This window comes from Canis lupus, chromosome 15 (assembly GCF_011100685.1).
Source record: "Canis lupus familiaris isolate Mischka breed German Shepherd chromosome 15, alternate assembly UU_Cfam_GSD_1.0, whole genome shotgun sequence".
NCBI lineage: Eukaryota > Metazoa > Chordata > Mammalia > Carnivora > Canidae > Canis > Canis lupus.
In genome coordinates, this window is record NC_049236.1 from 26918472 (window position 1) to 26943817 (window position 25346).

A 25346-nucleotide genomic window follows, 5' to 3' on the forward strand; every position below is an offset into this window, starting at 1 on the left:
CGTTTATCTTTCAAATCCTTTTAGTAGAAGGACAAAGATTTAGAATTATAAATTAGTTAAAGCTACAAAACAAGAATTTTCTTGTTGATAAATATATTTATTAGAATTATATTAAAGAACTTAAATTTCTATTTGTAATAATAATAATGATCCAAAACATGCCTGAGTAAGAAAATCATCAAACTAGAACTTGAATCCATTAATTAGGCATCAACAAAGTTTTAAGTTTTCCTTCCTTCCTTCCTTCCTTCCTTCCTTCCTTCCTTCCTTCCTTCCTTCCTTCCTTCCTTCCTTCCTTCCTTCCTTCCTTCCCTCTCAGTGTACATTAAATATTTCAGTAAATTTTACTATTTAGGAATGTATGTACAGATAATGAAGTATATATAAATGCAATGGCCAATATTTTATTACTTTTTCCTTTATTACTTTGGATTTTTTTTCATCCTAGGAATTATATTTAAGAAGTCGTGTTGTGTAGGTTTGATATAAGTAATACTATTGTATTTAGGTTTAGCTACAGTCAGAACTATTTCCAGCCTCATTATTTAGTCTGTTTTTTCATCTGTAGTATCTTCTGTCTCTCTGCTAATGCAGAACAGGATAGTACAAGAAAGGAGTCAAGGTTAGGACAAGGGTTAGTTTTGTGCCAAACCCCATGAGGCTTCCCAGTCACAGTATTATTCTATAAGCGTCTGACCCTAGAATAATAGATTTTTTTTTTTCATGACAGGGAGATGGTAGAAATAAAGATGTAAAAATGTGTGCCAGGACAACTGGAAGGACAGTATAAAAAACAAGAAAGCAAAAGAAATAGAAATAAATGCATGCCTTTTTTTTTTCTTTTGTACTAGAAATATTCTGTTAGTTGAGGCATATTTTGAACTGTGTGGATTTCCAACATTTATAGGGGGGTTTGGTTCAGGAGATTTGTGTTTGTAATGAGATCATATTTGAAGCAAAGGAATTTTTCTGTTGTTGTTTAAAGATTTGGAAGAGCTGGTTTAATTTTCATTTCCAAATAGCTATGGTAATATGATATTATATTACAGAATAAGTGTAGATTTGTCTTAGTTGGAAATGCAAATCAAACTAAATTAATTTTCCCTTCATGGGTTTTGTTTCCAATGATGTGACTATTTTGAATATCACTTATATCCCATGCTTGTTTTGGAGTCCTTAACAACAATTATATCTTAGAAAATAATAGAAACTTTTAAGAGCAGGAGGAAATTTCATTTGAATATGTAAGCATTAATAATATGTATTAATTTTAAATATTACATAATTTTGCCAAACTTAAGCTTATTTTGTATATTTATAATGTTCTATTATTATGTTCCTTAGAAGCATATTTCAAACTTAGAAATATTCTTAGTGTGGGATCCCTGGGTGGCGCAGCGGTTTGGCGCCTGCCTTTGGCCCAGGGCGCGATCCTGGAAACCCGGGATCGAATCCCACATCAGGCTCCCGGTGCATGGAGCCTGCTTCTCCCTCTGCCTATGTCTCTGTGCCTCTCTCTCTCTCTCTCTGTGACTATCATAAATAAATAAAAAATTAAAAAAAAAAAAGAAATATTCTTAGTGTAACTTTGGATAGTTAGAATACTTATAATACTTTCAATCTGGAAAACAAAAACAATGTTTTAATTAAAAACAAAACTAGTAACTCTAATTTGTTGTGCTGTCAGAAGTGAAAATTTTTTTTTATATTTTTACCTCTTAATGGTTTAAGTTATGTGTTTGAGCCAGGAAAAATTATGTAGATAATATAAATTCTCTGTAAATTTGACCTTACACCAAAACAAAACAAAAACAATAACAACAAAAAAAATCCCCTTATTTCTATTTAAATAGCAAAAGCAAGTACATATTAAACTCTGTTATATTTGTCATTGAAATTGACAATCCATGGCAGTTTTTCTTTAGAAATGAATATAAATCTTCCATTATAGAATAAATACTTGGAATTTTATAATTACTACATTTTTAATTAGTACTGTTAATATTATATTTTATACACATACAACTGTATCTATAACTATATTTGATTTCATGTCACCATATATTTGAATTATAGAAATACATTATTACATAATTACATCAATAATAAGAACATTCCAATTTAAAATTTTTATGAATTTTATTTCTTTGTTTCAGCTTGACAAAAATCATACCACTTTTTCATTTTGTTTCCTTGGAAAAACTAGATGTCAGCAACAATTGTCTTTCTGGTAAGTTTAGAACAATATATAATTTTTTTAAAGTATATAATGGGGTTTTGAATGTCTTTACCAAATGTGTTAGAGAGTTGTTTTGGATAGATGTATTAATGGTACTTACAAATAACATTATCTATACAATAAGAGGTAGAGGAGGAAAAAATTCCCTGTAGGCCTAAGAAATTGTCATAAGACAGAATTAGAAGCAAATAATGCAACGTGTAATTTTTTTTGCAAGTTGGTATATATTTCTCTTGCCTTCTACTTCCTATACTTTTGATAAGAATGTCTCTTTCCTTCTAAGATAGGGAGGATTCTAGAGGATGTTTAGTATCTGGAGAATGTTTAATATTTCATTTGCATTATCTCATTGTGGTTTTAGTTTACATTTCTCTCATGAATGATGATATTAAGCCTTTTTACATTCTTATTTATTGATGATTTTTGTACATTCTTTTGTGTCTATTCAAATGTCTTACCATTTTTATCAGTTATTTTCCTTTTTCTTATTGATATGTATAAGTTCTTTATATGTTCTGGATGTAATTTTTTGTGATATTTTCTCCCGGTCTTTTCTTTAACCATGAATTTTATTAATGGTATTTTCAGATGAGTGGAAGTTTAAATTTTGATGAAATTTATTATTTTTAATAGTTTTGTTCTGTGTCCTGTGTAATATTTTTCCACCTTTTAATTTGAGAAGATGATTTTATATATTTTCTTGGTTCTTAGAGAAAATTTTTTTTTCTTAGAGAAATTTTGTACTTTTAGTTTTTACCTTTAGGTCTGTCAATGGCCTATATCAAATTATTTTTTGTGAATGGCATGAAGTAGAGGATGAGTTCAGATTTTAATATGGATATCCAGTTATTCCAGCAGCATTTGTTGAACAAGTTTTTTTTCATCATTGAATTATTTGGTGTCTGTCAAAATATTTGATTTACCTTTGACTTACTTTGGGATGAGTTTCTATTAACATGTTTTCTCTATTAACTAATCTAAATGATAGATCATACTTTCCTATTTCTTTATATGTTTAGTAAGTTTTATGAGATGGTGCATTTAATTGAAAATTTTGGGAAAGCAGCACATGGATCAAGATTCTAAAGGTTCAAAAAGGAATTCAGGAGAAAGGAGAAAAAAGTGTCCTTAGCCTTGTTTCCCCAGCAGCAGCCAAAGTTACTAGCTGGTCAATGCACCCTAGAGATATTCAGTGCATACACAAGCATTTGAATAACAGATTCCTCTCTGATCTTGGCTTCTGTTATATCTGCATCTCCTTCCTATTATTCCCTGGCAGTTGCCTTGGCCTCCTGGTCTTCACAGATCAGGCTGCTAGGTCCCAAATACATTTTTCCTCAAGGCCTTTGCTTTTATCTCTGGACAAAATTAGTTTCCAAGAGGCAACAGTCAACTCAAGTGATGGAGGTAGTATTTTTGAAAATGAGAAAATATATTAGAAAACAAAAACAGCCATATTACCAAGGGCACCTTTATGATCTGCTTAACAGATCATGTGCTCTGTTAGCAGATCATTGGGAAAACTTTGAAACAACCAAAACAAGAAATCTCTCAAACAGATCTGTACAGTTATATACATAGCACAGTTCCAGAGAGTATAGGTAGATAGTTCAAGTACCATAGCAAAGGAGACAGAGTACTTTTAGTTCAAAGGTTCTCTGGTTGCAAGAATCTGTGGTAATTCCTATATAACTGAGGACATACAATGTTAACTAGAACTAGAACTTTTCTTCCAAATTCTAATCCTATAGACTCATGTTAGTCTCTAAGTAGTTCTATTTGGTGCTAAAATGTTACCTTTTGCTTCTAGAGTTAGACGGGCATTTACATGATAAACATAAATCTTGCAAAGGATTGTGTGTTTTTTTCCAATTTATTTAAACAAACATTTCATCTAAGCTCTGGGCTTGTTTTTTGTTTTTGTTTTTATTTTACACCCCACACATGAGAGAGATCATATAGCATTTATATTTTTCTGACTTATTCCACTTAGCATAATGCCCTTGAGATCCATCCATGTTGTCACAAATGGCAAGGTTTCATTCCTTTTTATGGCTACATAATATTCCATTATATATCTAAATACCATGGTTATTTTATCCATTCTCACATCAGGTTGAGAATGGATAGGTTGTATCCATATCTTTGCTATTGTAAATAATACTTAATGAGTTAATATGGAGGTGCATACATCTTTTCAAGTCAGTGAGGTTTCTTTCTTTAAATAAATTATCCTGAAGTGGAATTGCTAGATCATAAGGTTGCTCTATTTTTAATTTTTTGAAAAACCTCCATACTGTTTTCCATAGTGGCTGTGCCAGTTTACATTCCCACCAACTGTGTGAGAGGGTTGCCTTCTCTCCACATCCTTGCCCATACTTATTATTTCTTGACTTTTTTTTATAATAGCTATTTTAATGGATGTGAAGTGATTTCCTGTTGTGATTTTGAGTTGTATCTCCCTGATGATTAATGATGTTGAGCATCCTTTCATGTGTCTGTTGGCCATCTGTATGTCTTCTTTGGAAAAATGTCTATTCAGGGGCACCTGGGTAGCTCAGTGGTTGAGTGTCTGCCTTTGGCTCAGGGCATGGTCTTGTGATCCTGGGATCAGGATCAGGCACCAGGCTCCTCACAGGAAGCCTGACTCTCCCTCTGCTTATGTCCCTGCCTCTCTCTCTGTGCTTTTATGAATAAATAAATATTTTTTTAAAAAGAAAAGTGTCTTTTCAGATCTTCTGCCTGTTTTTTAATCAGATCAGATTTTTACTATTGAGTTGTATGAGTTCTTTATAAATTTTGGATATTAGACCCTTATCAGACATGTGATTTGCAAATATGTTATCCCATTCAATGGGTTCATTTTGTTCATGGTTTCCTTTGCTGTACAGAAGCTTTGAATTTGATATGGCTCCACTTCTTTATTTTGCCTATGTTGCTTTATCTTTTGGTGTTAGATTAAAAAGAATCAAGGCCCTTGTCAAGGAGTTTACCACCTATATTTTCTTCTATGAGTCTTATGGTTTTAGGTCTTACATTCAAGTCATCATTTTGAGTTCATTTCTGTGTATGGTGTAAGACAATGGTCAACTTTCATTTCTTGTTATGTGACTTCCCAACACCACTTATTGAAGAGACTGTTCTTTCCTCATTGTATATTCTTGGCTCCCTTGTCATAAATTGATTAAACATATAAGCATAGGTTTATTTCTGAGGTCTCTGATCTATTGATCTCTATGTCTGTTTTTTAGTTACTATGGCTTTGTAATATAGTTTGAAATCGAGGAGCATGATGCCTCCGACTTTGTTCTTTCTCAAGATTGCTTTGGGTCTGCAGAGTCTTTTGTGAGTCTATATAAATTTTAGGATTGTTTGTTCTATTTCAGTGAAAAATGCCATTGAAATTTTGATAAGGATTGCATTGGATCTGTATATTTGCTTTGGGTGGTATGGACATTTTAACAGTATTGATTCTTCCAATCTAGTGCATGGCATTTCTTTCCATTATTTGCCTTCCTCAATTCCTTTCATTAGTTTCTTGCAGTTTTCAATATACAGGCCTTTCACCTCTTTGTTAAATTTATTCCTAGGTATTTTAATCTCTTTATGGGCTTGTTTTCTTAGTTTCATTTTCTGATGGCTCATTATTAATGTAAAGAAACCCAACAGAGTTTTGCGTATTGATTGTGTATCCGCCACTTTAGTGAATTTGTTTATTAGTTTTAATAGTTTTTTGATTGAGTCTTTAGGGTTTTCTATATATCATGTCATCTCTAAATAGCTACAGTTAGGTCTCATTTTGGCTGGGCAGAGACCCCTATGTCTTACTGCTTCATGAACTTATTGTTGTCATTCAGCTTTTAGCCCTACAGCTGGTGATCTCTGCTAGGTTGTGTATGTAACTCCTCATACTTGTCCATGGACCTGTGGTGAATCTTCACACAGACTTCTTCCCCCAGTTCCTTCCCCACAACAGCAGCTTCTTCTTGTACTTTTCATCATAAATTCCAGCTTTAGTTCTCATCTTTGTCTCTTCATTCATCAAAAGAGCTTTTTAATTTGGTCTCTATTGCTCTGAAGTAGTAAACTGCTTTCAGACAGAAAACCACTATGATTGTAGACTTACCATATATGTCTCCCATCTCTTAGAGTCAGGTTTAAAAACAAGTGCTTCATATGTATTGTCCAGTTTTGTGATAGTTTTCTGTGGGAGAGCAATTCAATACAACTAACTCTGCAATGTAACCTGGATAAATCCTACTATTCTTACTTTTGAAAGTAAAATAGGTCTGTGTAATTCTATTTAGGTATGTGTTCAACATTACCACTTATTACTTTAGATTCCACTTCTTTAGATTTTCTCCTAACAATCTGGCACAAACTGTTCTAAGCCCTTTACACATATTACTTCATTTAACCCTGATCTAATAAGATAGGTACAAGCCTGAATCACAAAGTAATTGCATGGTTTACAGAAGTTCACAAAGCTGCTAAATGGGAGAAATATATATTCTAACAGCAAAGTCTGTGTTTTTAATATAATCCCTTTTTAAAGGCATACTGTGTTCTGCAAAATAAATAATTTTGTTGCTTTCCTTAATATCTAAACAATAAATAAATGGTCATTTATTTATGATTATTTTTTTCTATGTATTAGCTTTCATAGTGATTATTATTGTTTATTTTCTATAGATCTTACAAGTGCCATTAGATGGTTTGATGCATGCTATTCTCTCCATGAATTGTCTCTCACTGGAAACCCACTTCTTCAAGAAATAGACTGGAGGTAAAAAACCTTGTTGCACCCTATTATATACTTTATTATAGTTGCAGAAAACACAATTTGATGAAAATTGTTCTGTGCATATTAATTGCTTAGGAAAAGTCAATAAAAATAATTTAAATGCTATTCAAAACAAGAAATTTTTGCAATATTAGTTTAAAAACTGTCTTCAACCTCAAATAATTTTGCACATGTATGAACTAATACAAATTTAAAATAATTATTTTGATCCATATCGTTGATTATATGACAGTTTTTGTATGATGTTAACTTGGGGCTTGTATTTCTAGAAAACACATTTAAAAGAGATATTTGGCATCTGTTAAAGTATGAATTATAAGCATATATGAATTAATGCTTCTCTTTGAAATATTGCAGTACCTAGATATAATAGAAGAGAAATATTTTGTAATTTTTTAGAATGAATTTTCTTCTTTAAATAAGTTTTTCTAACCTGAATTCTCCTATTATGCTAACACCATTTCCCCCGCAAAATGACCAGCATTTTTTTACATGAGCTTTTTTGAGATAATTTTCATCCCACAGTTTTGTTTATGAGTATGAATATGGTGTAAACAACCACAATCAAGATATTAAACATTTTAATCACCTTAAAAATTACCTCAAGCTCCTTTGCAGTCAGTTGCCTCTCCCAGGCTTTAAAAATATCTCTCCACTCTTTTATGGCTTTCATTGTTATCTGATGAAGAGTCTACCAACACTCTCTTAGGAGACTTCTAATATTTTTTCTCTTTTTTTTAAAGATTGTATTTTATTTGAGAGAGTGAGCGAGAGAGAGCATGAGCTGAGGGAGAGGGAGAAGGAGAGGGAGACTCATACTGCCTGCTGAGCAGGGAGCCCAACACTTGGGGCTAAATCCCAGAACCTGGGATCATGACCTGAGCTGAAGACATACTTAACTAAGTCATGCACTCCTAATATTTTCTCTTTATAAGTGGTTTTCAGTAATTTTATTATAATGTGTTTTGCTGTGGTTCTATATAGATTTACTCATCTTAAGATCTATTGAATCTCTTGAATCTGATGAATTAGAGGTTTCCATAAAATTTAAAAAAAAATTGGCCATTATTTTTTCACATATTTTTTTCTGCCTCCTTCCTGTCTTGTCTTACTAGGATGCCAATTTCACCAATATTAAATCACTTGATATATTCTAGAAGTTGCTATTGATCTGTTCTTTTATGTATTTTATACTTTTTTTTCTGCCTGTACTTCACTCTAAATAGTTATTGCCGTATCTTCAAGTTCTCTGATATTTTCTTCTTATACATTTATTTTGATGTTAATCCCATCCAGACTTTATCAGTTCAGAGTTCAGATACTATGTTTTTCATCTCTAGAAGTTTCATTTTTTTTTAACATTTGCCATTTCTCTCCAAATCATGCTTGTGTTTTCCTGAATCTTCTTGAACATATGAAGAGTATTTATAATAGCTGTTTCAAAATCCTTGTCTGCTAGTTTCATCATTTGTATCATTTGGGGGTCTATTTCTGTTGACCCAATTCTGGGTCATATATCCCCGATTCTTGCATACTGGATCAATTTTTATTGTTTTCTGGACACCTCAAATTTTATGCTGTTGATTTCTTAATTTGGTTCTTTTTCTTTAGGCAACATCTATTTTATTTCTGATGTGCAGCTAATAAGTTACTTAAAATTGGTGAGATGCTTTTAAAGCTTGCTTTTAAGTTCTGTTAGGGATGTCTCAAAGAAATCTTGAGTCTATTGCCAGTTTAGCTTTACTGCTATGGCACCGAATTTCTGAGTTTTCTCTCTGGTACCTAAAATACATACCCTTTCAACTTTGGCTGATATGAATTACTTCCAGCCCTAGATGGGTTCCAATAATTTTTCTATCTTTTACTTCCCCCTAATTCTTGCCTTTGGCCTTAAGTGGTTTTCTCTCATACATCCTCAGATCATTAATCATTTACCCACGTCCAAGTGAATTAAATCCCAGAATTCTGAAAGACTTTGCATATGTCTAGTTTTCTAATATTGCTGATGATTCTGACCTAAACTTTTGTCTCTCTTTATGTCCAGCAGCATGCATTTGTAAGATAGTCTAACATGATTTATTGTACATTTGACATTTATATCATGTCAAGTCATGGGCACATCAAGATAGAACAAGCTAAGACTAGACAGGGCCTATAGCCTAATTTTGCAAGATAAGTTTGACAACACACTAAGTACAGAGAAAGGAAAATAGGTACTGAAATTCAGGTGGGAAAACTTACTTCAGAATCCTCAGACTTTGGATCAAATCTGTAAATCCTATCAATTTGATTAGACAGTGAAAATACAACATTTATGAATCAAATATAGACAAGGAGGAATGTATAATTGAAAAGAAAGTTGTGACATCTGATCCTAGGGAAGAAGCAGTTGAGTCTTTGTCGTGATTTGACATTCCTGTGATGTGTGGCCATAGCCAGGAAGATCCTGGTTCTGATGACTTCCAAAGGAATGTATCTTACAGAAGAATCAATAATCTGGTGATGTTTAAAATTTCTATATCTAACTATATCCACTTGTAAACAACATAAGAATATCTAGGAGGTAGTCTCTTTCCCTCCCTTGTCTGAGCCCATTGCAAACCTCTGACACTCTTTTTCTACACATATTGATTTTTTATGAATTTGTTAATTGATCTTTGGTTAATAAATAACATTTTTATACCAAGTCAAATAACTGTGTAATTTGCTACTTGTTGATAGCCTGTGTATCACAGAAGAGTTATTATCTTTGCTAGAAAATCTAGTTTTATATTTTCTTTAAAGCTCAGTTTCCACATAAATTTCTGAAGTTACACTGTTTTTTAAGGAAATTGTTATGTTTTTACATGTTTTAGAATAGAACTTGTCAATTTCTACTTTAGAAACATCTATTTCCAGGTGCAATTTAAGCTGTTAGTAAAGAGGAAAGACTACAGCCCAGTGAAGTGGTTTTCAAAGATGTTTTCCTAGACAAGCAACTTCACCATCACTTGGACACTTGTTAGAAATGCAAAATTTTGGACACTGCCCAGACTCACTTAATCAGAAACTAGGGGATGATGTTTAGTAAACTGGTGTTTCAGCAAGCCTTTTGCATGATTTGATGCACACTAATGTTTGGAAATCACTGTGTTTTTAAATTGTTCCTGCCCCATACTGTATGATATGACAAGTAACAACTTTCCTATGTGTCTGAATCCTCACTGGTAAAATGAGGATAATAATAGTACCTATTTTATGGGGTAGTAATGATAATTGAATATAATACACGTTTTGTTGGTAACAATTCATGGAACATGGTAAACATTCAGAAATCTACTATTTTCCATGTCAAGGCTAACCACACTATGGGCTCTTATTACATCACCAAATATTTAGTGTATGATTACTACCTCCAGCCAATGTCCTAACATTTTAGACACTCTAAAGGAAATTCTGTGCACTCCGGGATTTCAAAGCATGTTTATAATCTTGATAGGGATATAAAATATATGCAGAAATGATAGCCATGACAGCTAATAGTGATAGCAAATGCTGTCATGGTGTTTACTTTGAATCCAGCATTGTTCTCTCATGTAATATTCACAATATACCTGATGAAATTGCTACCTATTATTCCCATTTTACAGGTGGGGGAACAATCATATAAAGGCTAAATAACATGCCCAAGGTTGCACAGCTAGCTAGTGGAAGAGCCAGAATTTGATGTAATCAAGCTTCAGTTTGTGCTCTTTAACTGTTAGATTCAGTACCTAATACCAGTGTCAGATGACTACTGTAGGCAACAGATATGCTTTAGAAATCCCACCTTAATTTAGTGTGACCAGGAAAAACTATCATTCCCGAAGAGACAAACTTTGGGTTAAACCTCAAAAGTTTGGTAAGGTTTAAAATCAAGTTAAAAGGAAAAAACAAAAGCATTTCTTATGGAGAAAATATCTACAAAAAGGAGGAAATATGATAGGCAAGGTTAGGTTTTGGTCTATTTAGATGTAAAGTGGATATAGTACCTTTGGAAGGAAGTAAGAAATCAAGTGTGTACACTTACAGTGGGTCAGAGAATGGGCGATATATCCACATATTACTCCACAGCAACTCTGAGTTGGGTTCTATAATTATCATTCTGATTTTACAGAGGTATTTACTAAAGCTTGGATTCCTTGTAATTTGCCCAGTTATGATGTGAGTGTCAACGAAGGGATTTGAGTTCTAAAGCCTGGAATTTAAATACTATGCTTAACTGTTTCACATGATCTATTGCTAACAAATTGTAAAGGGCCTCGTATGCTAAAGGTCTCCTTTATCCAGTGGTCATGGAGAGAGCCTGTAGGATGCTACATATATGTATAGACCTTGTGAGTAAACTGCTCAGGTGCATGTCTAGTTCCACCACTTCCCAGCTGTTTGCCTTGTACAAGTTACTTAATCTAGCTATGTCTCAGTGTCTTTATCTATAGAATGGATATAATAATAAGAATAGTTACCTCAGGATTTATTCATTAAGGTAATATAGGTTGTACTACATAACAAACCCAGAAATCTATGTCGTTTAATACAATAGAAGTTTATTTTTTGTTTATATTGAGTCTGATGTGATGAGTTCAGCCTGTCTAATGTAAGCAGACTCAGACTCGGGATACTTCCATTTTGTGGCTCTGTGTTGTATGACTTCAATATAATATGACTGTTTTAGGTAGTAGATTCTGGTGAGAGAGATGGGAAGAAACCACAGGGAATGAACAACTGATATTTAACAACTCTGCTCTCAAAAGTGGCATTGAGAGACACCTGGGTGGCTCAGCAGTTGAGCGTCTGTCTGCCTTCAGCTCAGGGCATGATCCTGGGATCCAGGATCGGCCCTCTCACTGGGAGCCTGCTTCTCCCTCTGCTTATGTCTCTGTCTCTCTGTCTCTCATGAATAAATAGATAAATCTTTAAAAAAAAAAAGTGGCATTGATCACTTGTCACATTTTCTACTGGCTGTAATCAGTCATAAGGCCAAACTAATTGCAAAAGAGGCCAGAACATGTAGAGAAGAACATCAGCATCAGAGTAGGCCAGCAGTCTTTGTGAGGACTAAATATGTTATTCCATAAAAGCATTTTATATTAGTGCCTAGCATATAGCACAGTTGATAAATATTAGCCATTATTTTTAAGAAGCTATAGAGAAATTTTGAATAGTTGTATGAAAAGGAAAATAGGATTTGGGAAACTTTTTTTCAGCAGTGAAGTAATAAAAGATTAGGGAAAATGGTCAAATTAAATGTTATTAGAGGGTCCAGGCATTAAAAAGTGGCTAAAATTAAGTAGTGGAAGTAGTCCCAGATTATTGTACAGATCTTTCTAGTTTAGAACTGGAAGAGTGACTTTAATGTGAGTTACCTTCTTTACAAAAAGAAGAGTAATTATGTCTAAAAGGCTCTGCTTGGCAGGTGATATTTTTTTTTTAATATTTTTTTATTTATTCATGAGAGGCACAGAGAGAGAAAGAGAGGAACAGACCCAAGCAGAGGGAGAAGCAGGCTCCATGCAGGGAACACGACGTGTGACTTGATCCCAGGTCTCCAGGATCACGCCCTGGGCTGAAGGCAGCGCTAAACCGCTGAGCCACCTGGGCTGCCCAGGTGATATTATTTATAATGAAAATATCTGATGGGTTGTTCTTACATAGATATTTTTATTTTCCTAGGTAACCAAATAAACTGTGTGTGTATATATGATACATATGTATATGATATATATGTATATGTCATAGATGACCAAAATTATTTATTGAAGGAATACCTTATAGAATTTTACAGTACAACATGTCAAAGGTTGAAAAAATTTATTTCAGGCCCTCTGAGTTTCTATTGAATTTTTTAAATTTTATTTTAGTGATTGAAAGTATTATTACCTATAAATTAACAATTGATCTTATTATTGATGCAAGCCCCAATCCCAGACCCCGGGATCATGCCCTGAGCCAAAGGCAGACACTCAACCACTGAGCCACCCAGGCGTCCCTCCTTACACTGAGGTTCAAAACACTATTCCCTAGGTTTGGGGTCCTCATTTTTATTCATTTTTATTATTTTATTTATTTATTTATCTGTTTATTTATTTATTTATTTATTTATTTATTTATTTATTTATTTATTTGAGAGAGAGAAAAAAACATAGATGAGCTGGGGGAGGAGCAGAAGAAAAGGGACAAGCAGAGTCCACACTGAGCACAGAACCTAATTTAGGACTCGATCTCAGGACTCTGATCATGACCTTAGCTGAAATAAAGAGTCAAATGCTCAGCTGACTGAGCTAACCAGGCACTCCTTTGGGTCCTCATTTTTAGAAAGCAAAACTTAGAGTGAAACTTACTACAGAAAATTGGAGTGTCCAAAAGGCTCCGCTTGGCACATGGTATTATTTATAAGGAAAATACCCAATGGGTTGTTTTTAGGTGGATATCTTCATTTTCCTCAGTTACTATACAGACCAGATATATGATAACAAACAAAAATAGGTGGTTGTGCCCAATTTACAGAGCAAGCTCTTTAGGGGACATGGTTTTTCAATTAGACATGGTGCAAATAAACATGGATTCTCTTGCTGATCTAAATTTCCATTCAAATAGCTGCCATGTTGCCAGTTGCAATAACTAGAAATAAACCTGTGTCCCAAATAATCTTTACTTATGGTTTTTTGCATGAACAATAAATACTTAGTTTGTTGAATAAAATAAGCTCACAGTAAAAAATATTGATATAAATCTATTTAAATATATAAAGATAAATATTCACATTTTACCACTACTCTACTACTAAGTATAATATCTTACAGTTTTAAAGAAAATATTTAATTAAAAATAATATTGAAAGAAAAATACGGTATTTATATTATAAACATTTATTTAGTTATAATTTCTATGTTTAAATGAACTTTACTGGACTAGATTAATAGCAACTTGAAAACTTTGCTTATCAAATTTCACTTTGATCAGTTGGCCTAATACAGCTCTCCTCTCATAACTTTAAGAAGAGATTCAGTTATCTAAAGGGTTTAAAATCTAGTAATCTATAAAATATGGATTCGTTAATGAAAAGATCAAGTCAAACTTTAAGCAGTGTGTTCCAATGAACTTTACATAACCCCTTGATACCAACAAAGGGATTAGTTATAGATTTTCCCAATTGGCTTCTTACTTTCATGTCTGGCCAGTGATAACATGAACAAAACTGATGTGCTAAAAAAAAAAAAAAACCTCTTTTTAAAACTTAATCTACAGACTCAGTTTGGAATCTCCTTTGGGAATGTGATTCATTCATTAATGATTAATAGAGCCTCTTAAGCGACAGAATATTCACCAGGAAGTTTTCACTAAATGAAATATTGATTCAGCCCTTGGCCCGGAGGAACCCAGCTGGAAAAACTAATGCTGAGATCTCACAGTATCCTTATACTTCATTTCCAACATGAATCAGCTTGTTACAGTACTATCTACTATATTCATCATAGACTCTCATAAGGCTGCATTTGCACTTAAGGCCAGCTCATTGCACTGCTAATTTATACAGATCTGAGAACCATTCCTTTAAATAAATAAATAAATAAATAAACAAACAAACAAACAATGTTTAACATAAAACACTGAATCTAATCTGGATGTTTATCATATAAATCAAAACTTCAAGATATTGTCATACTCTTTAAAAGCCAAAGGGGGCTCCCAGTGTACTGGCGCACCTGTACCTCCACCAAAAAAAATAAATAAATAAAAATAAAAATAAATTTAAAAAATGAAAAAATAAAAAATAAAAAAAAGCCAAACAAACTGAACTTTTATATCCAAAGAAGTTTCAAATATTCTCACTCCAACTGTTTGGAAACTCTTTTTATATAAAGGTGATGTATGTAATATCAAAATATTTTTGATGTAAAAATTCAAGACTGTAGATCCACATTGTCTATAATTATTACATGTAGCTACACTATTGTACATGATGATATCTATATCAATCACCATATCCAAAATATAGTATTTGATGACAAAATTATCATTTTGCCCCTTGCTAATCTGGTTGGTTAACATCCAAACAACTTCCACATAGTGCCACTTGCAATATCTAGAAACAAACCTAATATCCTGTATTATATTTGCATATATTTATTTTTCATTATTTTCATTGTCCAGAGCATAAAGAGCTGTTTTATTAAATATAATATGCTGGTGGTAAGGTATTGATCTTTCCATTAATCTAATAAAGCAAATTCTTTTATTTTTACTTCTAGGATTATATTAAATTATTTAGTTAAAATGGCTCTTCATTTTGTCATCAATTCTTTTTTTTTTTTAAGATTTTACTTATCTGACAGAGAGAACGAGAGAGAGCGCACAAGCAGGGGGAGGGGCAGAGGAAGAAGGAGAAGCAGACTCACAGCTGAGCAGGGAGACAGAGGCGGGGCTCCATCCCAGGACCCTGGGATCACAACATGAGCTGAAGGCAGATGCTTAAGTGACTGAGCTACCTAAGCGCCCCTGTCACTAGTTTTTTCTGAATAGAAAGCTGGTTCAATATGCACTCTGTAACTTCAGTGTTACAAGAATACTTTTCTAAGAATCTTTCATACCATTTATGTAAAACCAATGGTAATGATAATCAGTAAATAGATCATTGGAATATAACTGTCCAGGCCTGTAGTAACTCTTATTTTAGCAAATTCTCTGACATACAGGGCATGCTACAAGCTTTTAAGTAGGACAATTTCCAAATGATTAGAACTACAGAGTTGTTTTTCTAAGTGTAACCCAGAACATCTCTGATTTATTTTATTTTATATATATACATTTTAAAGATTTATTTGAGAGACAAAGAGGAGAAAGCATATGTGGGCATATGCACAAGACAGGGGAAGAGGGGGGCAGCAGGAAAGGGAGAGGGGAAGTGGACTTCTGCTGAGCCTAGAGCCTGATAAGGGGCTTAGTTTCAGACCATGACCTGATAGCCAAGAGTCAAATGCTTAACCCTAACCACCTAAGCCACCCAGGCACCCCCCCCCCACACATCTCTGATTTTATCACAACTCACAACTCTGTTGTAGTCTATTTTCTTCCCAATGCAGTGGTTCTTAATTCTTTAAGGTACATAAGAAAGGCTCTATTTTAAAAATGAAAATTCCCCAGAACCCACCAACAGAGGTCTTTGGGATAACTGAATCTACTACTCAGTCATAAAACGAAGGAAAGAAGGAAGGAAGGAAGGAAGGAAAGAAGGAAGGAAGGAAAGAAGGAAGGAAGGAAGGAAGGAAGGAAGGAAGGAAGGAAGGAAGGAAGGAAGGAAGGAAGGAAGGAAAAGAAAAGAAAAGAAAGAAAGAAAAGAAAAGAAAAAAAAGAAAAGAAAAGAGAAAGAAAAGAAAAGAAAGAAAAAGACATCTTGCCAGTGGCAAGGAGTGGATGGAACTAGAGGGTATTTAAAAAAAAAAAAGGAACTAGAAGATATTATGCTAAGCAAAATAAGCCAGTCAAAGAAAGACAATTATATGATTTCACTCATATGTGGAATTTAAGAAACAAAATAAAGGAGCATGCAGAAGGGAGGGAAAAATAAGACAAGATCAGAGAGGGAGACAAGCCATAAGAGACTCTTAATCATAGGAAACAAACTGAGGGTCACTAGAGGGGAGGGGGGTAGGGGATGGTGTAACTGGGTGATGGACATTAAAGAGGGCATGTGCTGGAATGACCTTTGGGTGTTGTATAAGATTGATGACTCACTGGACTCTACCTTGAAACTAATAATACGCTATATGTTAAGCAATTGAACTTAAATTTTAAAAAGAAGCAATAATTGGGGAAAAAAAAAGGAAAAAAATGAAGACTCCTTCGAGATCCCAGGACCCTTTCAGGGGGCTTATGGGGTCAAAATCATGCATGCATCAAAGATGGGTTCAAAATTAGGAATAAACCAATGGACTGTAAGATAACGGAGTGCAAAATATTCATCAGTATGGTTTCAGGTACCACATTGCAATTAACCTTTAATAAACTACTACTTGTTAAGTTTTGGTGTAGTGGCACAAAAGACTATCTTCAATGATCTGAAAGGGGTACTAAAATTCTCTTCCAGCCCCCAAAATAATACTCTTCCATTTTCCAACACCATATCTGTATGAGGTCAAATTTTCTTTATATGCTTTGATCAAAATAATATATTGCAATAAATTAAAGTAAAATTTAAAAAAATTAAAAAGCATCCCAGGTACTACTGATAACAGTAGTTCAAGGACATTCTTTTCAGAGACACTGCCTCGCAGCGTTAAAGACACACATAGAAGGATCTAGCCTTGAATTTCCATCCCTGTGGATTTAGAGAGTAACTAAGATAAAAAATAGAGACATGAGACGCTGTGGCTCTCATGATAACAGCATGAGTATTTTCTTCCTTTTGTTGACACCTCCTCAATTAGACAAAATGAGCCCTGAAAGATAGCTCTTCAAGGTCTTAAGTGTCACTTCATCTGCACTATCACTGTAGGTCCAAGATCCTGTTGAAAAGTTGTTTAGGTCCAACAGCTTACTGTTTTGTTTAACCAGAAATGACTGTACAATAGAAATAAACAAATAAGCCTTACCTAACTCTTAAGATGTCCAATTTACAATAATAAAATCTGATTTATCTAATTTTCCTTCTAAGATATAACTATTCAAAGACCAAAGCCTGCTATTAGCATACCTCATTCCTTCTCTGGTCAGGTCCACTCTGGACACCAAGATATCAGACAGAAATTGGTTTTGTACCCCAAAAAATTAGAACTGTTGGATATTATCTGGGGCTAATTTCATCTTTATTAAAGCCTTATGTTTGCTTTTCTATATTTTAGAAGATATGATCTAAAGAAAGAAGATCATTAATAAGATTAGAGCATCTCTTTTAGGATGTATGAACACCCTTACAGTTTTAACTTTTAATGCCCTTTATTATCACATTTCAAAAAAATATCATCTTTATTTCATATCTGTCATTTTATAGCTATAAATAAGTTATTTTGACATTACAGTCATGTCTTGAAGAAAAGTTGACTGGATACTTTGAGGGATATTTAGAATGCAAAGTAGCTTCATTAGTAAAGTAAAAATAATTTAATTGGATAGAATATAGATAGTTAATCTCTCTGTTATATTTTAATTATTACCAGCTTCATTTTCAGAGATTAACCTTTCCTTGCTTTGATGATAGCCTCAGTCAAAAATTTTATGTTATATTTAATATTGTACCTATGTAATTACCTCTGGTTACTTCATCACCCCTGTGATGAATAGCTATTATCTTAATTAGCATTTTGCTTTTGAACCACATCTTAAAATGAATCAAAACAGAAAAACAAATATATGCTACTTATTTAACCTTTTGTGGTAAGTGTGGCTTTTTATTATATGAGAAATATTGGTAGCTTCAAGCCTAAAAAAAGCCTTAAGAAAGTTTAAAATACATAGGCCTAAATTTTCATTTGATCTTAGTCAAATGAGTGATGAACCCAAGTTTTCTTAACTAGCTTACATTCTTAAACATTGTAAAACATCTGAAAATTATCTTGAAGAACAAAATCTATTTGTGTTCCCTTTCCTTACTTAAATACCTATAAGAAAAAAAGGTATTATTTTTCAGAGAGTAAAGGGAGGTGAGGGTGAGAAATTAATCATGTGTCCCCAATAAATGAAAAACTGTGGGATTCTTCTTTTCTTTCTGTGTTTTAATTGAAGGAGATGTATTTATACCTCTCGTGGTTATCTTTTATTAAACCTAAGACTATTAAGATCATAACTATAGGTAGCAATGTGTTATGACTTTATTGACCATTGGCATTTGTCCCTTAATAGACCCCACTTCCTTTATTTATATATAAATTATACATAAATATATAAAATATAAATTATATGTATTTATGTAAATATATAAAATTATACTTTACAACTGTGTTTGTATAAATGGAGATATTGACTCTGACTATATCATGTAGGTAGAAGAAATAACTGACTGGGGTTTTCCTTCTTAAACTTTTGCATTTTAGTAATCTTATCTTGCCATCCTTCATTTAGTTTTTAGGAACTGTGTTTGTTTTGTTTTGTTTTGTTTTTTAATTTAAAAACTTCATTTTTTAAAAGATTTTATTTATTCATGAGAGACACAGAGAGAGAAAGAGAGGCAGAGGGAGAAACTCAATCCCAGGTCTCCAGGATCAGGCCCTGGGCTGAAGGTGGTGCTAAACTGCTGAGCCACCTGGCCTGCCCTAAAAACTTCATTTTTTAGAGAGGGTTATGTTAGCAAAATTAAGCAGAAAATATAGAGAATACCACCTACACACTGTCCCCACATATGGACAACCTTCCCCACTATCAACATCCTGCACCAAATTAGTATACTTATTATGATTGATGAACCTACATCAACACATCACCCGAAGTCTATACTTTACTTTAGGGTTTACTCTTGGTATTGTGTATTCTATGGGTTTTGACAAATGTATAATGACATGTATCCATTATGTAGTAGTTTTATATAAAATAGCTTCACTGCCCTAAACATGCTGTGTGCTTTGCCTGTTCATCCTATCCTCCACCTTAATACTTGGCAAACATAGATCTTTTTACTGTCTTCATAGTTTTCCTTTTTTCAAGAACTTCATGTAGTTGGAATCATACAGTATGTAGCCCTATCAGATTGGGTTTTGTTTGTTTTTGTTTTTGTTTTTGCTTAGTAATATGCATTTAAGATTTGTCCATGTCTATTCATGGCTTAATAGTTCATTTCTTTAGTGCTAAATAATTTTCCTTTGTATGGATATAACACAGTTTACTTATCCTTTACCTACTGAAGACATTTTGGTTGTTTCTGGGTTTTGGCAATTGCAAATAAACCTGCTGTTAACATCTGTGTGGAGATTTTGGTGCAGACATCATTTTTAATTCATTTGGATAAATCCAAGGAGCACATTGCTGGATTAGAGTAAAAGTATGCTTACTTTTGCAACATACCAACCTGCCTTCCAAAGTAGCTACACTGATTCTGCATTTCCACCAGCAATGAATGAGAGTTTCCTTTTCTTCACAAGAGTTTCTGTTTCTTTAAGAGAGTTTTTGTTTCTTCACATCTTCACCAGCATTTGAAATTGTCTGCTTTTTGGATTGGACATTCTAATATATGTATAACAGTATCTTATTATTGTATCTTACTGTTTATTTATTTGTTTAGTATCTTGTTATTTTAATTTACAATACTCTAATGACAAATAATGTTGAACATCTTTCATATGCTTACTTGCCATCTGTATATCTTCTTTGGTGAGGTGTCAGCCCATTTTTTAATTAGTATGTTTATTTTCTTATTGTTGAGTCTTAAGATTTCTTTTTATATTTTTATAAGAACCCTTGATCAGATATTTTTCCCAGTTTATGGCTTGTCTTCACCTTCTCTTGACATTTCACAGAGCAGAAGTTTTTAAATTTAATGAAATCCAGCTTATCAGTTATTTCTTTCAAGAGTTGTGTCTTAGGTGTAATATCTAAAAAATCATCATTATATCCAGTGTCATCTAGATTTTCTCCTGTGTTATCTTCTAGGAGTATTATAATTCTGCATTTTATATTTAGGTCTGTGACTCATTTTGAGTTAAATTTTGTGAAGTTTGTGTCTAGATTCACATTTTTGCTTGTAGATATCTATCTAATTGTTTAATATCATTTACCTGTGTTCCATTGTATTGCCTTTGCTTCTTTGTCAAAGATTAGTTTATTCTATTTATGGTGATCTACTTCTGGGCTCTCTCTTCTGTTCCACTGATCTATTTGTGTGTTCTTTTGCCAGTACCATACTGTCTTGATTACTGGAGGTTCACAGTAAATCTTGAAGTCAAAAGTGTTAGTCTTCTAATTTTGTTCTTTTTCAATATGGAATTGGTTATTCTTGGATTTTTCCATCTTTTTATAAACTTTAAGGTCAGTCTGTTGACATACACAAAATACCTTGATGGTATTTTTAGTAGGATTGCATGCATTTAATCTATAGATTAGGTTGAGAAGAATTGATTTCTTGACAATATTGAATTTCTTATCTCTGAAGATATCTTCATTGGAGACCTCTCTATTTATTTATTTCTTTGATATCTTTTAGCAGTTTGTACTTTTCCTTATAGGAAATGTTAGTTTTTAACTAAGGGTTTTTATTCATTTAAGAAGTCCATTTTACTCCTGTGACCATTAGTGGCCTTGTAAAAGAATCCCAGAGTACCCCTATGAAAGGTTGAGAAGTACTTATTAAATGGCTAGGTTTGGTGGACAGCTCTTGCTGTCTGGCTTGGTTTTTCACAGCATTAGACTTTTAAATTGATACAGACTTTTGCTCATACCTCAAAAATTTTATTATTATAATCTTTAGCAAGATTCAGAAACAAATATAAGTTTATATTTTTCAGATCCTGATAAACAGGGTGATCTCTTACTGGTCTTGTTTTGGCTCTATTCTTAAGTATGTTTTATCAAGAGAAACGATCAATTGACCTCTATTTCTGAAATAAACAGCTAATTTTAGTAATATAATTATATTATCATCTTTTTAAAAGGATGTATCTGATGTTATTCTTTATATAGTGTAGCTTTTTATTTACTCCCACCTCAAGTTTCCAGCTTCTTAAATTTCCCACTTGTGTTATAGAGGAAAACCGTTAAGTGTTTGTCAAGTCTCTAAAACCTAATTTTGTATATGACATGATACCATAAATTTTTTAACAAATTTAATGATATTTTCTCTACAAAATCAATAATGGCATTTTCTGAGATATACTCTGCACTTATATTGTTTAAGTAAAAAGTATATGGTTATTTTAGATATAAACTCTCCTTTTCAAGATTATTAAGTTTTTTCCTGCTTTCAATAGGCAATCTCTCCTGCAAATGTTACCAGCTCTAAGAATCCTCAATGGTGAAATACTAAACCCTTATTCAGAATGGCACACTGAAGAATACTATCAACCTGAATTAGCACGTTTTGTGGTATTTTGTCAGTCTCAGATTCAAGAATTCAACTCACTAACTGAAAGCTATATTACTGGGAGAGGGTAAGACTGTTCTCTTCCCCTTGTCATAATTTAGAGAATTAACGCAAATTATGTAATCATTAAGAAATACTCTGATTAATGAAATGTTACTTTTTTGGAGTAGGATTATGTGTTTCAGGGATATTCTTCCTTAAAAAACATAATTTAAGATATAACTTAAATGCTAAAATATTAGATAAAATAAATGAAATCATGAGGATAGCTTCAAGACAATAATCTATTCAGTAAGTCATTCAATTAATCACTCAAATTTATTTGACAGTTATTGTCGGCAAGACACACAAATAAGCTAAGTATTACACTTTATACTCAATTCACAGATTAATATAAGAGAAAATGAAACAAACAGTTACAATGGAATAAGGCAAGTTTTATAATACATATGACCTTTATTCTGTATTAAGTTTTATTGTACATGTGTTATATTTATATATTAAATTTAGGAGACCACAGTAGAGAAAAGCAGTCAACACATATACATATTCAGAAGAACAGATGCTAAGTTATAAAAGAAAGAGAACTTCCCATTCCCCATCCCAAATTCAGAGTGTGTTAGTATGAATGAATTATAATCAATCTTTCTAAAACTGTATTTTCTAATTTGCATTGCTCCAGAAAACACAAATGAAAAAGGAAAACGATTTCATTTTTCACTTATGATGATTTTCCATTTTGACTGAATTATAACTGTAATATGTAAAATTCCTAAAGTTAATCATTAAATTATAATCATAAATTATTGTTCTTTGCATATTCATACATGCACGTCTATATAAGATTTGTTTTCTATTTAAATGTTTTTGAATATAGTCTATTCAGATTAAAAACAAATCTCAGAACTTTAAAAATAATTCCAATTGTTATAGATAATTAATGTTTACTTTTAAGAAATACTAAGGTTATTTATACTTATCTTTGTGAAAAACTAAACTTGTATCTCTTTGCATATGTGTGATAATATACAATTTTTGTATATAAAGGTGACCCTGATATCCCTCATATTGAAATGTAGATTTCTCAATTTCTCTGTATAATCTCTTCTTTTTGCAGCTTGTTTCATTTTGGCATTGATAATGGAAAATAGACTATATTTTATATTAATAATAAATGGTGTTGAATTTAACACCAATCATAAACACTTAAAATTCCAATATTGAACTGAACCTTTTTTGCCATTAGTAGTCACCAAAATGAATGAAATATAAAATATCAAAAATATATTGGAGGAGCCTAGGCTAATGGCTAATAATACCTTTGTGAACACAGCACTGTTTATCTCTATATTTTAGGAAATATAGCTTTCATTTTGTATGGTATGGTTGAAGGCTTTATATTTATTTACATCCTGCATGTTTCAGGAAAAAAAATAAGACATTGTGGCTATATATTAAATACAATCAGAAAATACACATTTGAAGTAAATAAATTCTTAAAAAATAAAACAAATAGGGGAAGATAAATAAAATGTAGCCAAGAAAAAGGTTCATACAGATACAAAGTCCTTTACATTTGCTATTGAGATCCTCAAATCTGGCAAACAGAAAGTTTGATTAATTACATAAGCCATAACCTCAATAAGAGAGAAATTCGACGTTGTTCAAGAGAATCACCATTTATGCCTTAAAGCATTTGAATTCTCTTTGCAATGGATTCTTTTTCCAGAGAAAAAGGGGAATGCAAACTTTCCCATAATATAAGTTCTTTGTTTAAAAGTCCAATACAAATATTTTGCATGGCAAGAGTCAATGTAGAAAGTACTTTTAACTTTGTTTCATAAATAACTTCTCCAAATTTAGGCAGCCATGATTTCTCATGTTTATGGTAGTAAAAGCATGGATTTTTCTCATTCAATTGTACCAAAAATACCTAGAATAAAAATGGTTCTAAAACTTCCAGACATTTTGTCTGGATTGATGGATCTAAATTAGCTAAACAAATATTTTCAAATTTTGTTAGAAATGAGATAAACTTCTATATAAACAACAAGAAATAAAATTTTTAATAAATGTTGTAGAAAGGCTTAATTTTCATGCCAACCATACAAGGGAAATTTCCAAAACTTTTACAAATTTTAACTTTTGCTGATTTAATTCTTATTATTAAACGTCTTCATTATTTGTTTAGGAATTTTGTCACACTGGATGCTGCAGAAAATCTCTGCCAGTATTTTAAGAAATTAATGACACTTAGTAATGAATATCGATATTCACATGAACATGGGAATGTAAGTATCACCCAAAGAGAAGAATCAGAAGCCCAGCAAAATCATTTGGCCCTTACAAATAATGATAGCATATTGCAAAATAGAGTTCTCCACTCTTGTGCAGACATATATAAACTGGGCTTACCAGATACTTCTGAGAAATGGATGAACTCTGATTCCAGTCATTCCACATTAACCAACTCCTTACATGAAGATACAGAAGGACGAAATCAGGAAGAAATAGTAGACCAACAGAAAGAAGACAGCAAATCAAACAGTATCCCCATAAAAAGAATACCATTCATGGAAACAATAATGACAAGTTCTCTGCTGAGGAATTGCCAAAATATTGAACATCATAAAAAAGTGTAAGATTTATAGATCATTTTTATACAGTTGTATATACTTTATTTTTTATGGATAGTCTCAGTCAATGTTACCAAGTGATAATTTGGTAAAAGATTTATATCACTATTGTTTTTTAAAGTAATTCCCTGAATTATGTTTTTATGATGTGTACAAATTATTAATTATAGTACAGATTAATTTTATTGAATTTTGGTAGGCTCTGATTTAATTGACTAATGTTTAATTGAAAATAAGTACATGTAAAATTATTTTTTCTTCAAATCTTTAAACAATTAAAGTGAATTTTTAAGAAGAAATAAAACACCTTGCTATTCTAAAAATAATATAGAGAAAATGCTGAATAATCAGGTAATTTATTTTTTAAAACATACCTTTTCATGTGCCATTTATTTTTTTATTGATTTAGAAACTATTTAATAAGCATCTATGCAAAAATTTGAATGTATGTTCTATAATTTTCTTTGGTATAACAATCTATAAAATATGGCAATATTCTTAAGATTAACCACATAAACCCCTTCTAACTATTAAGTACTTTTATTTATTCTTTCAACTTTTATTTAAATTCCAGTTAGTTAACATACAGCATAATATTAGTTTCAGGTGTAGGATTTAGTGATTCATCACTTATGTACAACACCC

General features: G+C 32.3%; 1 protein-coding gene across 18 annotated transcripts in view; it reads left to right on the forward strand.

Moving 5' to 3' along the window:
- Positions 1 to 25346, forward strand: part of LRRIQ1 (leucine rich repeats and IQ motif containing 1) — a 214825-nt gene that overhangs the window by 51463 nt on the left and 138016 nt on the right. For all 18 annotated transcript variants that reach the window (XR_005370433.1, XR_005370432.1, XR_005370429.1 and 15 more), the window contains 4 exons: positions 2157 to 2230; positions 6932 to 7025; positions 21953 to 22132; positions 24257 to 24703. Coding sequence is in view for 10 of the 18 variants with exons in the window: in XM_038558582.1 (XP_038414510.1) it covers positions 2157 to 2230; positions 6932 to 7025; positions 21953 to 22132; positions 24257 to 24703 (795 nt within the window). In the remaining 8 variants the exon portion in view is untranslated. The remainder of the gene's footprint in view (positions 1 to 2156; positions 2231 to 6931; positions 7026 to 21952; positions 22133 to 24256; positions 24704 to 25346) is intronic.